We start from the raw sequence: 15,159 nt of genomic DNA on the forward strand, positions 1-15,159 counted from the left end.
CTCGAGTTTGTTTTTGGATGAGAGTAGAGGCTTTTTTCTTGAAACCCTTCCAAACAGCTTGTGGTGATGTCGGTGACTTCGGATTGTAGTTTGGGAGACTTTCTGACCCCAAGACATAACTAACTTCTGCAATTCTCCAGCTGTGATACTTGGAGATTTTTTGGCCACTAGAACCGTCCTCTTCACTGTGTGTTGAGACGATATAGACACACGTCCAATTCCAGGTTGATTCATAACATCTCCAGTTGACTGGAACGTCTTAATTATTGCCCTGATGGTGGAAATGGGCGTTTTCAATGCTTGTGTTATTTTCTTATAGACACTTCCCATTTTGTGAAGCTCAACAACCTTTTGCCGCACATCACAGCTATATTCCTTGGTCTTACCCATTGTTATGAATGACTAAGGGAATTTGTCCTATGTGTTACCTCATATTTATACCCCTGTGAAACAGGAAGTCATGGTTGAACAATTTCCTGTTCCTAGTCACCCAGGTGTACTAAAATAAATGTAAAATATCAATGGGAACGAATGATAGCATAGGACCCAGATTTTGGTAATGCTTTACAGCAAGGCTGTCCAATCTTACGTGCAAAGGGCCGGTGTGTATGCAGGTTTTCATTCCAACCAAACAGAAGCCACGCCCGAGTCTACTGAAAGCCAAGATCAACTGATTAAACAGATGGAATCAGGTGCGGCTCCTGCACCCACACCGGCCGTTTGCAGATAAGATCGGACACCCCTACTCTACATTGTTTAACACATAATTTAACAAATCAGCATTAACAAAAACCTCAGCATTAACACACCATCAGTAGCATTAACAAAGCAGTTAAGCCCTGAATTAACTGTTGGGTTTTTAAAAAAAATAATACCCCAAACAAGCCAAATAATTGCAGTTCAAACCATCATAAATTCCGAACTGAGCCCGAAAAGCAAACTTTAGCATTTACACTTGGAATAAATGACACCTTCGGTAAATCATCAGCATTTAGAAACTTGACGTAGTTGACTTCTTTGCTCATTTATATACATTTATGTTTAGATTGGCTTGAACAAACATTAGTCAAGACACTTTGTATTTCATTGACATTAAAATAAATGATGATGATGAGGCGTCTTTATAGGTTGGGGTTGGAGGTTGGGGTTAGGAAGTTGGGGTCAGAGCGCAGGGTCAGCTATAATACAGCGCCCTCCAGCAGAGAGGGTTAAGGGTCTTGCTCAACGGCCCAACAGTGGCAGCCTGGCAGCGCTGGGGCTCGAACCCCCGACCTTCTGATCAGTAACCCAGAGCCTTAACCACAGATAATACATATATATATATATATATATATATATATATACACAGTATATAAATATATTATATCAATTAATATCAATTAATACACACGTTCACTCAGGTACATACTTTGTTAGCATCACTTATGGTTTGTTAATGTTAGTTAAGAGAATCTTAATGTAAAGATTTACCACCTTTGAATAAAAATGTAATGTAAATATAAGTAATGGAACTTAAGTCTTTCACAAACTTAGACGATTTGTGCGTTCAAATCATGACGGAAAGATCGCGTTTGAACGTACACGAAGGCCACCACAAAGTAGTGATAACAAGTGGGAAACTTTTCCTCTGCGCCCTCGAGTCTCTGAGTCGGGGGCGTGCCCGTAAGGAAACATGGCAGCGTCTGTAGTTGTCGGTAATTTTGTTGAAATCGAATGTTTACTCGCATCAGAAGCTGATTTGAGTTATTATGTGTTTGGTATAGGCAGCAAGTTATTTATTATTTATTTACAATAAAATAAGCTAATTCGCTGCACAAAATACGACACAGTTACGATACAATATGTACGTTTTTACATTGGCTTCATATATTGGTTAAATATATATAAAAAAAAAAGCAAAACACACCTCATGCGCATTCTTTGTTCTTCAAGTAGAGTTAAAAAAAACCTTACGAGAAAGTACACCGCCGTCTTGCTCCGAGCAAAGTGACTTGAACGCTCCTGATGTCGTAATCACGACTTCCCGACTCGTAAAGACGAACTTCCCAGGAGGACTTGAACGCACACTATAACACGTAAAGAATAACACGCTTCGGACCGTGCTGTTATCTGTAAATAATACACACCTGGGTAGTGTGATACGCTTCTCATCAGGCCGTGACCTCCCAGAAGTGTTTTATTTTCATATAACAGCACGGTCCGGAGTGTGTTATTCCACTTACACCACGGCGAGTTGCCGACAGTCGCACTGTTCCATTTGTTCATAATCAACACGTCACATGGGTAATGGTTTGTAGTTAGATTTAATGTTGTGCACAAGTTTGTTCCTCTTATTACTTTGTTATAACTATGATAAATAGCCATTCTCTCTCCAGCCTCTCCTTTTGGACTCAATGAAACAAGCAAATAAAATAAAGGCAGCTTGTGATTTTACCAGAAAGCATAAACTTTTCTGTCCTGAAGACTTTCCCCTGCTGGGACACTTTACAAAGCACTGACACTCGAGACTCCTTCCATAAATGTTAAATGAACTCCTAACAGACAAAACAAAACACAAACAATCACGTCACCACAACAATGACGTGAAAACACGACTCCATCCAAGTCTCTGTGCATGAGTGTTACTATGGAAACAACACGGTATTAGAGCTCGTTAACATTAACCTGTCATTCGCGTTACTGTCCGAGCGGTCCAGCCAGATTCATGACATGAACCACGTGTGGTATAATTCATTCGGATAGCAGTGAACCAAACGGACAGAGCCTCCGGATTTTTCCCGATCGCAGACATGAACGCAAAATCAAGGAAACGCCGCAATAAGCGCAGGAACTTGCGATTTTTCAAAATTATGGCAGATTTTCGGCAGGAAGTAAGTCTGGAATTACGTAGGTTAGTGCAGGAAGTAAGTCTGGAATTACGTAGGTTGGTACAAGAAGTAAGTCTGGAATTACGTAGGTTGGTACAGGAAGTAAGTCCGGAATTATGTAGGTTGGTACAGGAAGTAAGTCCGGAATTACGTAGGTTAGTACAGGAAGTAAGTCTGGAATTACGTAGGTTACTACAGGAAGTAAGTCTGGAATTATGTAGGTTGGTACAGGAAGTAAGTCCGGAATTATGTAGGTTGGTACAGGAAGTAAGTCCGGAATTACGTAGGTTTTTACAGGAAGTAAGTCTGGAATTATGTAGGTTGGTACAGGAAGTAAGTCCGGAATTACGTAGGGTAGTACAGGAAGTAAGTCCGGAATTATGTAGGTTGGTACAGGAAGTAAGTCCGGAATTACGTAAGTTAGTACAGGAAGTAAGTCTGGAATTACGTAGGTTAGTACAGGAAGTAAGTCTGGAATTACGTAGGTTAGTACAGGAAGTAAGTCTGGAATTATGTAGGTTAGTACAGGAAGTAAGTCTGGAATTACGTAGGTTAGTACAGGTAGTAAGTCTGGAATTACGTAGGTTAGTACAGGAAGTAAGTCTGGAATTACGTAGGTTAGTACAGGAAGTAAGTCTGGAATTACGTAGGTTAGTACAGGAAGTAAGTCTGGAATTACGTAGGTTAGTACAGGTAGTAAGTCTGGAATTACGTAGGTTAGTACAGGAAGTAAGTCTGGAATTACGTAGGTTAGTACAGGAAGTAAGTCTGGAATTATGTAGGTTAGTACAGGTAGTAAGTCTGGAATTATGTAGGTTGGTACAGGAAGTAAGTCTGGATTTATGTAGGTTGGTACAGGAAGTAAGTCCGGAATTACGTAGGTTAGTACAGGAAGTAAGTCCGGAATTATGTAGGTTGGTACAGGAAGTAAGTCCGGAATTACGTAGGTTAGTACAGGAAGTAAGTCCGGAATTACGTAGGTTGGTACAGGAAGTAAGTCTGGAATTACTAGTGACTCATTTCCGCTGTTCAGAATCGGTTCCTTCTTTTGGGAGTCAATAACTTGGTTAGTCGTGCCCTTTGATTTTTGAAACTTTGCGGAATTTTTACAGTCACGAACAGCGCTGTAACACACTACATGAAAGGTAACATCTGAAAAAGCACAATGGGTGCACTTTAAAGCTCGTTTCTCACATCTCACACCTGTATGTGCAGCGTTTTAGGCGAACACACCGGTTTCCTTGTCGGTTCTACTCGAGCGCTTTTTATACCGTGTCACATGGTAAACTGGAGTATATCCATCAGTCGGTATCAGTTCAGAAATACCTGAAATGACATACCTGACCTTGACAGAGTGTGTTTTTCATTACGGGATCTGTTTTCTGTTCCTGCGCATTAGGCAGTGTTTAACTGATTCTTGACTGTAAACGGTTTGAGACCAAAAAGGCGTTATATAAAGTCTTTCCCATTCCACAGCTGCCTTTAAACACAGCCTTTGAAGAGAAATCTAACTGTAGCAGAAGATTTCAGTTCGTTATGCTAAGCTGGGCTAATCGGTACCAAATGTCGAACTCCTCTACAGAGGCAGTAGATGAGTGTGTTAGTGAGTGTGTTAGTGAGTGTGTGTGTGTGTGGGGGGGGGGGGGGTGATGTTGCTGCAGGGACTGGATTTAGGCAGACACAAACATATGGATATACACACACCACATTACAGCCGCACTTCCTCCTGTCGGGTATTCATCCCGCACTACTAGACAGACCACATTCTTCTGCCTGGGTGTGTTGTCGCACGTGGCTGTGGCTATTGGGTTCATAAAGGAACCATACTGCACGGATCCTTTTAGTTTACACACATGGAAACTGACTATAAACGATCTCAAACCTGATTTGTTTTAGCGTGTGTGTGTGTGTGTGTGCATACAAATGAACAGTTACAAATGAATCAATTTACACGTATGAGACAGCTTCCCTAAGTACGCTATGAGTCCATTCGATTTGATTCACGAGTCACGTAGAGATTATTATCCGATTCTTTATCTTGCCGTCTCTCGCTGTTTGATTTTTCCACCGTAATGCATTGACGCTTTTAAAGTATTACATTTGCCACCACTATCATTAAATACACTAGGCATAATGTTCAAAATAAAGTTTCAGATTTCATGTTCTACTTTTAGCAGCCTAATGATCGTCTGTCAAAACCCAGAGTTCCTGAACATTCTGGCTGCACGCTTAGTGTACATTAGTTCTGCCTTTTATGCCTTCTTTTAAATGAATAATAATTCATTCCACAATTCTGAAGGAAATGCAAATAAAAACTTTATTCTCTCCATTTCAGCAAGTTGTTTGACAGTAACTGGTCTCATACACACAAAACACGTCACTCAAATTAACATGAACACATGAACTCCATTCTGAAGATTAAAGTAAGATTATTAACTTATCGAATGATATTAATTCATATTAACATTGACTGAAGTGTAAAAATCCTCCTGTCAGTCTCACGTTCACTCTCCACAAACAAAAACATTTCTACGTCATCATTAACACCCAACTGGTCATATATAGAGCTAATATACGTTCTTTTTTTAATGATATGAACTCATATTAACATTAACTGGATATGAAACATACTAATCTACAAATATATTTTTCTGCGCAGTATATACTTTTTCGTAAACTCCTCTTCATTTAAATCTTTCAACGGTGTACTGGCGCTTTAATTCAGCTCGAGCAGCGCCGGGGGGGGAAATATTTAGACTCGACGCCGAAACTCCCGCTTCACTGCTGCTCACTCCCGGTGTAAAAGTTGAGCAGTGCAGAGATTACAGAGATTACAGACTACTTATTCCAGAAGCGAGTCTGGAATAGGTGCACTTTAATGTATAACCGCTGATTATGTGTACAATAAATATACGTATAATTGTTGTTTCCCAGCACGGGAAAGTCTTCAGGACAGAAGAGTCGCTCTCCAGCGCTTTCTGGTTCCTCAGTAAAACGGCAAGTTGAGTTATTGTTGTTAGAACATAAGCGAATACAGCGACTAACGTGTCTCTGGGACGTTCTACAACATATCTTTCAACCATTTCACTATAAAAACCTTCAAATCTGTGATGTTAATAAACTCAAAATTCAAATCGAATTATTATTAATCGTGTTGATGTAATCTCCACGGAAACAGGAAGTCAGGGCGGTACATATGGAGTGACTCCTCCCCCTTTTTAAGTCGCCGATAGGGTTTCGCTTACCTCACAGCCCGGGCTAATCCGTACTTGACAGTTTAGTGCTGGATATTTATAACGTCGTGGGCGGGACACTTCAGATTCTAAAGAGCATTCGATTGGACAGAAATGTCCAAAAGTGCAGAATGATGTCATCAGAATTGTTGCTCCGTATTGGTGGTAGAAAGAGACTGTCTGTTATTTTGAACGCGTATGTATCTTCTCAATGTGAATCTTGGCGTTGTTTTGGAGCGCACTACTACCTTAGAGATGACTTTCAGGCATGACGTGTTCATACTAAAAGCCACGACGCTTTAGCAGTATAGCCGCATCATAGGTCTCGTTCATATTTTAACGCACCGGAATAAACCTATAGACGTCCGAATGAGCGTGTGCTGATAGAACGAATACTTACTGAACGCATTACTGAGTTACTACCGAGGAGTTTTTGACCCGGCGCTTCTCACATGCCTTTTCAAACACTAATGATGTGCTCTAATGTGCTGCAGCTTTTTCGACTTTGTGTAAAACTGCCACTGTGTTAATCCCATGGGCTTTAAGACTTTGAGTCATAACACTGGAATCGGGAAAAACTGACTATTCACACACACACACACACACACACACACACTGGATGACCACTTTCCTAACTGAGCCCATCTTTTGTTGTTTTGCTCTTTAGGAGAAGCCAAGAACATCCCTCCCTACCCCGGGCCGAACAAAATGAGGGACTGTTATTGTACGCTGAACCTGGACCAGGAGGAGGTGTTCAGAACCAAAATCATCGAGAAGTCCTTATGGTGAGGGATCTCCGTCGTTCTTTTCATTCCATGATGCCATTCGGCCGCTCGCCCTCATTCCTCCATACTGTGTGTGTGTGTGTGTGTGTGTGTGTGTGTGTTGGGGGAAGGGAAGTCTGTGGTTAATGTGATGTGGAACACAGGAAGGAAGGACTGTGGTCATTCTGTGTGGTAGTTCCTTGTCGAGCTGGATTATGAAAATCCAGTGAACCGTGAGAGTGTGTATGTTGGAAGGAGGAGTGGATGATAGGTGTGTTTAAATCATCTCGAGACGCCAACCCCGAGCCCGTGTGAGTGTATCGAGAGATCAGTAATCATGTAGGACAAGCACAGTCACACAGTGTTTCCTCTCTAACGACGAGGAAGAAGAATAGACAAAACAAACACAAATGGAAAAATGTCAAGTGTGGGTGTGTCTTCATGGAAACGAACCACTTTAACCGTATCAGACCTGCTGTGACTCTCACCGGACAAACTCCTTCACTATAGATACAGTGTTTTCACACCGAGAGGAGATCTACAGGCGTGTGAAAAAATAAGCGCACCCCATGGAAATGGTCGGCTTTTTTTTTAAATGGTCTATTAACACAGTTGAAATACTTGAACAAAACCACATGAAAATGAGCTTTTTCAATCATTTGATATTCTTCTGTGGCAAGAGTAAATACGCCCTTGGCCTCAGGAGCTAGTATTGCCCCCTTTAGCAGAAATAACTTCTTATAGGTGTTTTACATAATCGTCCACCAGGCTTGCTGGAATTTTTGACCACTGTTCCCTCTTCTTTGAGGGTTTTCCTGCATGTGCTGCCTGTTTCAAATCCCCCCACAACATTCAAATCCGGGCTTCGACGAGGCCATTCCATAACCCTCCGTTTCTTCTTTTTGAGCCATTGCTTGGTGGTGACACTGTTCAGATCATTATCCTGTTGAAAGGTCCACTTTCTGTTCAACTTCAACTTTCGGACAGAGGGCCTCACATTATCTTCAAGCACTCTTTGATATGATGCAGAATTCATAGATGAATTAATGAATGCAAACTCTCCGGTCCCTGAGGCAGAGAAGAAACCCCAAACCATAACATTTCCACCACCGTGCTTCACAGTTGGTATGAGGTGCTTCTCCTGAAAAGCTGTCTTTGGCCTGAGCCAAACATGTCTGCTGTTACTGTGGCCAAACAACTCTATCTTTGATTCATCTGTCCAGACCACATTATTCCAAAAGGCCTGGTCTTTGCCTATATGCTCATTGGCAAACTGTAGTCTTGCTTTAATGTTCTTTTTAGGCAGCAAAGACTTTTTCCTGGCACGCCTCCCATGCAGGTCAAATTTGTGCAATCTCTGCACAAAACTTCTAAAATTCTGATTGTAGAAGCATGCACTTTGACACCAACAGTTGCAAGACTTACTCACAGATCCTGTGATTAAATTTTGTGGTTCTTGGAGACTTCTTTTTCCATCAGACGGTCTGCTCTTGGGCTGAATTTGCTGGGATGGCCAGTCCTGGACCAATGGGCAGTCGTTTGAAATCTGCACCATTTGTAGATGATTTTCCTTACAGTGGAACGATGTATTTCAAATCATTTGGCGATCTTTTTAAATCCCTTGCCAGACTCATAGACATCCACAACCTTTTTCTTTCTGAAGGCCTTACAGAACTCTTTAGATCTTGGCATGATGACACACCTCGATAACAAAGGGAACACCAGACACTAGATATGAGAGGGATATAAATAAGACCGGTTCCACCTGCACTCCCTGAACAGGTTCTAATCCCTGGAACCCGATCTTCAACACCTGATTCTAAAATTTATGGATTCGAAGGTGTGATAAATGTAGGGGTGTACTTATTTTTCCATGAATCTGTTTTTTTTTTTTTTTGTTCATTAAAATTGTGAAAATTACTACAAAATGTCAATTTTATATCATTTGATATATGAGTGTATCACTTTTATTAACACGCACCGTTTCAAAGAGGATGTTTCAAATGTCTGCTTGTCCAAATATCTCCAAAAAAAAAAACCGATTTCCATGGGGTGTACTTATTTTTCCACACGACTGTATTATGCTCACTAGCAGGATCAGTTTGTCAGTGCAGCCCATTCTCTTCTATCACCGCTGTAACGCGTGCTATTGTGGAACAATTCATTCCGCAGGTCTTTCAGAGGCTTTGAAGCGCCAGTGGCTTCCGATGTAGGTGTGTAAGGGTTAAAAGCATCGTAGTTCTTTAGTTATGTTTGAAATGTATTTCTTAGGGCAGTGAGGTTTATCTGTTTACAGATTACACATGTGCCAGTGTGTGTCAAGCACGATTACGACCCTGATAGTAATCTGGTAATGTCCGTTCTGACCGATGGTGAAAGTTTCTCTCTGTTTCTCTCCGACCGCAGCCCATTCTACGGTGAAGACTTTTATTGCGAAATCCCGCGCAGCTTCCGCCACCTCTCCTTCTACATCTTCGACAGGGACGTCTTCAGGAGGGACTCCAGCATCGGTGAGTCTCAGCACTGGGTCAGCGCACATCGTTCAGTCCACGCTGCTCAGTTTGTAGCAGTAACAGGAACACGCTCAGTAGGAAGCCGATCCGATCTCTGAGGCCAATCAGTGTCCGGTGCTGAATCGTACGATGGGGAACAGGACAGCGTTGAAGCCTCGATGAAGCAAGGATACCGAATTTTAATACCTTTCCAGGATAAAAAATCGATCGCATTAATGAACAATGTCGGATTAGTCATTAAGAGAATGTCGAAACACCTTTGTTTCCTCTCCATCAGAGGAATTGAGAACGTGTAGATTCACGAACGAACGAAAAAAAAAAATGAAAGGAAAACGTCACGGCTTCGGTAGGATTGTAGCAGAAATAGCTTTGATGTAGCTTCTTGTACACTGCGGGAACAAAATGAAAAAACACGCCCACCGAGTAGCCAAGCTGCACAGCAAGGTTTCGAAATTTTAGTCAGTGACGCACTTGTTTTACGCCCAGTAATCATGTGCCTTGTAGAGTATAAGTCCGGTCACGACAACTACGTTTGTTGGACGATATATTATCCCAGAAATAATCCCGATATGTGATATTATTGTCATTTTAAAATCAATTTTACGCCACCGGTATAACGATAATACGATAGTAGAATAAAGCGCGTACACCCTTTCAAACAGCACTGAACTTTTCATTCTTAAAAAACCTTCAGACATTAGTAATGGAATGTCAGAAACAAGTTTGTTTTTGTCTTCTGATGCAAACGTCCTTGAAATTTAGTCACTATTTCATCGTCATGTTTATCCATTTATTTATTTATTTATTTATTTATTTATTTATTTGATGGCACTCCGGAAGACGCCCTCATCCAGAGCGACTTACATTTCCCTCGTTTATACCTATAGAATATTGATTATATTTATTATTTATTATACTATATCTAAGCGTTTGAGGGTTAAGGGCCTCGCTCAAGGGCCCAGCAGTGGCAGCTTGGCAGTGCTGGGATCTGAACTCACGAGCTACCACTGACACATATTTACTCATTTTAGTCAGTTTTACTGGCATCGAATATTAGACAACGGCATTTTATAATTGATGAGAAAAATGACATCGCACATTTTATATATTAACTTAAACAACATGTGAAAATGCCCTTGTTATGAAAACCTGATCTACTGAAATGTTATTATTATTATTATTATTATTACAGTGAGACACTACTGTAATACAACATTGTGAATTCTTTATGCTTTATTCATTGTGTGTTTTAGTGCGACGTTGCAGAACGAGCGTATTCACGACGTCACACTGTTCTACCTAACACTTTACTCAAGTTCAAGGTCACTTGTGCATTTGTGTTATTTTGTACAGCAGCGAGTTGTAATATTAGGTTTATGTTGTGTAAATGTCTGATTAATCTCGTGTGTGTGTGTGGGGGGGGGGGGGGGGGATGCGTTTGTGTGAGATAATTAACCGGCTCGTAAAGCGCTTCGGTTTACCGCTGCTCATTCACTGTTCATCTTCAGCTCATGCAGCTTAAGCGGCTCACTCCCCGACTTTATTGACTCTGACTGGATTCTTTGAAACGCTAGAATTATTCTTTCTAGATTTTTCTTCTTAAAAAAACTTTTAATGCATTGTTAATATCTTGCGTGTTGTCTTTTTTTTTTTTTTTTTTTTTTTCCCTAACAGTATGTTTTAATTAAAATCGGTGCTAGTGCTTGCTACACATCTTCCATTCAAATACAGTTTTTGCGTCTGTGCATTTCTATCTGAAATTGGAGGAATGTTAAAAGTTAGAATTTGACTTTGCCAGCCCTAGAGCAGACGAGACGACAGACGCAGCGCGAACGGCCGAAATGTCGGCGACGTTCATTCATGATGTGAACAAACGCGCGTGTAAACACAACGGGAGATATCGAGGTCTCGAAAACGCTCGCTGGCACGTACATGTATCTTACGATGCGTCGAGAGTGTTATTATTGTGACAGGCCTGGTCTACACATGATAATATAATGAGAAGAGCGGCTTCCGGGGTTGCAAGGGACCCTACGTAATATCCCGGACACACGAGTAACTTTACGAGGTACAACGTAAACTCCTTAACCATGAATTAGGTTAAAATAGTGGGTACAGTTAGCTTTAACTGGTTAATGAGCTTAAATTGAATAGACCTATTACCTTTACAATCAAACTACGTTATTAAAACCCACTGAAAAGGGGTATAACGCGGCTACGTTCGCTAACAGGAAATAATTCATCAGTTCAACTTGAGGAATGATGCAGGTGATGGCTTCAGATGATGAGAAATGGTAGTTGTTATATATATCTAATATTGTCCAATAACGCACTCCTCATCAGTGTTATTGTTTTTCATTTCGATTATGTTCTAGGCTTTGTAATTTCGAGGAATATTAAAAGCAGTCGAGAACGTCATTATTGTGACAGGACTAGTAGAGGAATTGTAACAAAAGCAAAAAAAAAAAAAATCCTGAGGGAAAAAACAGTGTCTGAGACTGAAAATGATTTCATTCAAACGTTTCATTTGACACCGAATTGGATTTGTAATGCCAGTTAATCGCTATTGATTAATCAGCAGCGGCGGGTTTGGGAGACATGTGGAAAACCGCTAAACAACTTCTGAGAAAAATATCAACCGCAATTAATTTCACATCATCCAGAGATAAAAATGGTAAATGGTCTGCACTCATATAGCGCTTTTATCCATAGCGCTTTACGCTGTGCCTCGTTCACCCATTCACACACACCCCAATGGGAGCAGAGCTGCCATGCAAGGCGCTAACCTGCCATCGGGAGCAACTTGGGGTTCAGTGTCTTGCCCAAGGACACTTTGGCATGCGGAGTCACGTGGGCTGGGAATCGAACCGCCAACCTGCTCTACCACCAGATATTCGAAGGTCACTGTGGTAAGGAGCTTGATGGCTGTGGAGTCTTCGTCACTCAGGTAGCGTGAGCGCGTTGGCCCTTTTAACAGAAACACTGGAGATGTAACGCGCTTCACACGGCGAGCAGACGTGAGTAGCGGCCTGTCTGAAACCAGAACGTTTTTACTGTGTGTTGTGTAGACTTCGCTATACCGTAATGCTCTGCTTATATTGCGTAGTGCCAATTAACAGCTTTAAAACAACAAGCCAGATGCCGTAAGGCATTCCTGACCCTCAATTATGAAGAAGCATATACTTGTGTGAGGCTGCAACGTGACATTATGGACTGCAGACCACATATCATCTCAGCATACACGCCGTTTTCCTGAGACGCAGTATTAGGTTGTTCTTAACAGTATTAGCGAAATAGAGAAAAACCTAATAATTTGATTCACATAGCGCTTTTAACAGGGAAGATTGACGCAAAGCAGCTTTACAGATATCCGGGAACAGATAAAGATTGAGATTGGTGAGGAAAACCTTCCTGAGACGAGATGAAGGAGAAACCTGGAGAGGAACCAGACTCAGAAGGGAACCCGTCCTCTTCAGAGTGACACCGGATAGTGAGAATATAAATCATTACTCTTCTCTAAGTGTGTACTGTGGAGTCGAGCAGTGATAAGTGTGTTGGAAAGACCTTCAGGGTCTTTGTTGATTTCAGTAGAGTTCGAGCTTTCAGCCTCTAATCAGACTTGGGCCAAGACGCGTCATGTGACGTCATCACAACACACATTCAGCCAAAGGTCCTGTTTGCGCTGGTGCGTTTTTGTGTAAAAATGGCATTTTAAAATGAAACCGGTCCTCGTCCACACCGGCGTTCCCTCCGTGTTTCAGAAACGATCTCCGTCCACACTACACGAGCGAATACGCATGTCACATGACCATTCATGCACACTGGGCAGGTGCATACAAGTGTAAACAGGAAGTTGGTTGCTAGTCCAAACCGGCGTTCCTTGTAGGGCTTACGCTGATTGAAATGAGATTTGTTGGCGATCGCTCTAATCGTAGCTCGCCTCTTGCGCATGTAGGCAGCTGCAGTTTTATACAATACAGAATCTAACTGCACAATGGCTGCTAAGAAGGACAACAAAGCCAGCAAAGCTTGCGGTTCAGTCTCCGTGCTGTTGTGTATACGATCGAGGTAGCGTAACGGTCATAACGTAGGGGAATGATGAATCAGGGAAGGACATGCAATGATCCAGAAGACCCAATCAGGGGGCGAATGTGGGCGGAGCCACACCTTCGTTTTTCAAAAGTCTTCGTTTTGGTCTGTTTACACTGGAACACGAGCCCGGAGCTTTCAAAGTAATACGGGGTCTTCTGCGTTTCCAGAAGTTTCGGAGTAGTGCAGACGACAGGCGTAACCGTAGCAACAGTTATGCGTTTTAAAAACGAAAACGCACACTGGCGTAAACAGGGTCTGAACGGTTTCATTTACCGACAAACATCAGTGTGAAAGGGCGTGCAGAACGATTTCGTGCCATTGCAGTTTCGCCGATTCAAGCAGTTTTCCCCAAAATAAAGCGCAAAAAAAAACTCGCCAAATAGCGTCCAAATTGTGGAAAAATCAAGTCACGAGTTATTGACCGTATAACGAGGGAGACTCGAGCACACTATGGAAAATGGCGTGTTTAACATGGAAAAGGAAGGAAATGAAAGATCCAGTGCTAAAATACGGTGATGAACAGAGGAGTCAGTCGGTGTTGGTGAACTTTCTGTCCCACTGCATCGTTACGTCAGGGCTTAATCCACCCGGCCGTATCGAAGCCCCCGCCTCACGTTCAGGTCAATCTGAGCTGAGCTATGCCCCGTTTGAAGCCATATCACGCATCCAGCAGTGGAGACCACACCAAAAGAGGGCTTTCTAAGCCCCGTGTGTGTGTGTGTGTGTGTGTGTGTGTGACGTCGCGCTCTGTTTCACCCCGCCGAGCGTGTGTGAGGTCTCCCTGCTTATCTTGCGCTCCCTTCTATGCCTCAGACATCAGCGCTCAACCTGAGGCACGCTTTATACTTGAAACAAATGCCGTGCCGATGCTCTTCTCAACCTGAGGCAGTTTATACCCAAACGAACGGCTTTATTAAACTCGGCTACATGGCTGTAGGTACGTGTGATGTAATACGTGACGTTCGTGTTTTAGCGGCTTTCGCTTGAAAAACTGAGAGCCAAAATGTTTTCCTTCACTTTGTGTGTGTGTGTGTGTGTGTGTGTGTGTGTGTGTTATTGGTAGAAATAATAAATGAGGAGAGACAAAACAGTGAAGAAAAGAGGAAGGAGGAGGGAGTGAGTGGGGGGAAGGGAGGGCCGTCTCATGTGTCAAACATTTACCACAGCTGTGCTCATTAGAGATTGTGTGTGTGTGTGTGTGTGTGTGTGTGTGTGTGTGTGTGTGCTCCTGCATACAGGGGGATGCGGGGGCAGGGAGAAGGTGTTGATAACAGCAGTGAGAATGTTTCCTTGTTTTTGTGTGTGTGTGTGTGTGTTTTTGAGGGAAGCAGAAGCAGCTGCGCTTAAGCCAATAAGAGCTTCATGTTAACATCGAAACTGTCCAATCAGACCTGGTGTTCACTAAACGCAAACTGGAGCTGTGGACCAATCAGAGAGCTGTGACCAGCTTGGCGAGCAAACAGCCTCAGGCCTTCATGTGTTACCACACTCTCTCTTTGGTGAAGAGAGAGAAGACCGGTGTAGATTTCCACTGTTAGTTAGTAAGATTTTAACGCAGTTGTCGGTTTCACGCCGCAGAGTTCTGGTGCGAATAAACGTTGCTAGCTAAACCGCTGTGAAGCTGCGATCAGTAGTACGCCTGCTTTGACTGAAGCGGTGCTCCTTCCTATTGCAGCACAGTTAGGGCTTT

The 15,159-nt window shown here is 42.4% G+C and overlaps 1 protein-coding gene across 1 annotated transcript in view; it reads left to right on the top strand.

Moving 5' to 3' along the window:
• rasa3 (RAS p21 protein activator 3) overlaps positions 1-15,159 on the top strand; it is a 70,971-nt gene that overhangs the window by 15,510 nt on the left and 40,302 nt on the right. The window contains exons 2-3 of the mRNA XM_053615138.1: positions 6,768-6,885; positions 9,271-9,374. Of these exons, the coding sequence (XP_053471113.1) occupies positions 6,768-6,885; positions 9,271-9,374 (222 nt within the window). The remainder of the gene's footprint in view (positions 1-6,767; positions 6,886-9,270; positions 9,375-15,159) is intronic.

Source organism: Ictalurus furcatus, chromosome 26 (genome assembly GCF_023375685.1).
Source record: "Ictalurus furcatus strain D&B chromosome 26, Billie_1.0, whole genome shotgun sequence".
Lineage (NCBI taxonomy): Eukaryota > Metazoa > Chordata > Actinopteri > Siluriformes > Ictaluridae > Ictalurus > Ictalurus furcatus.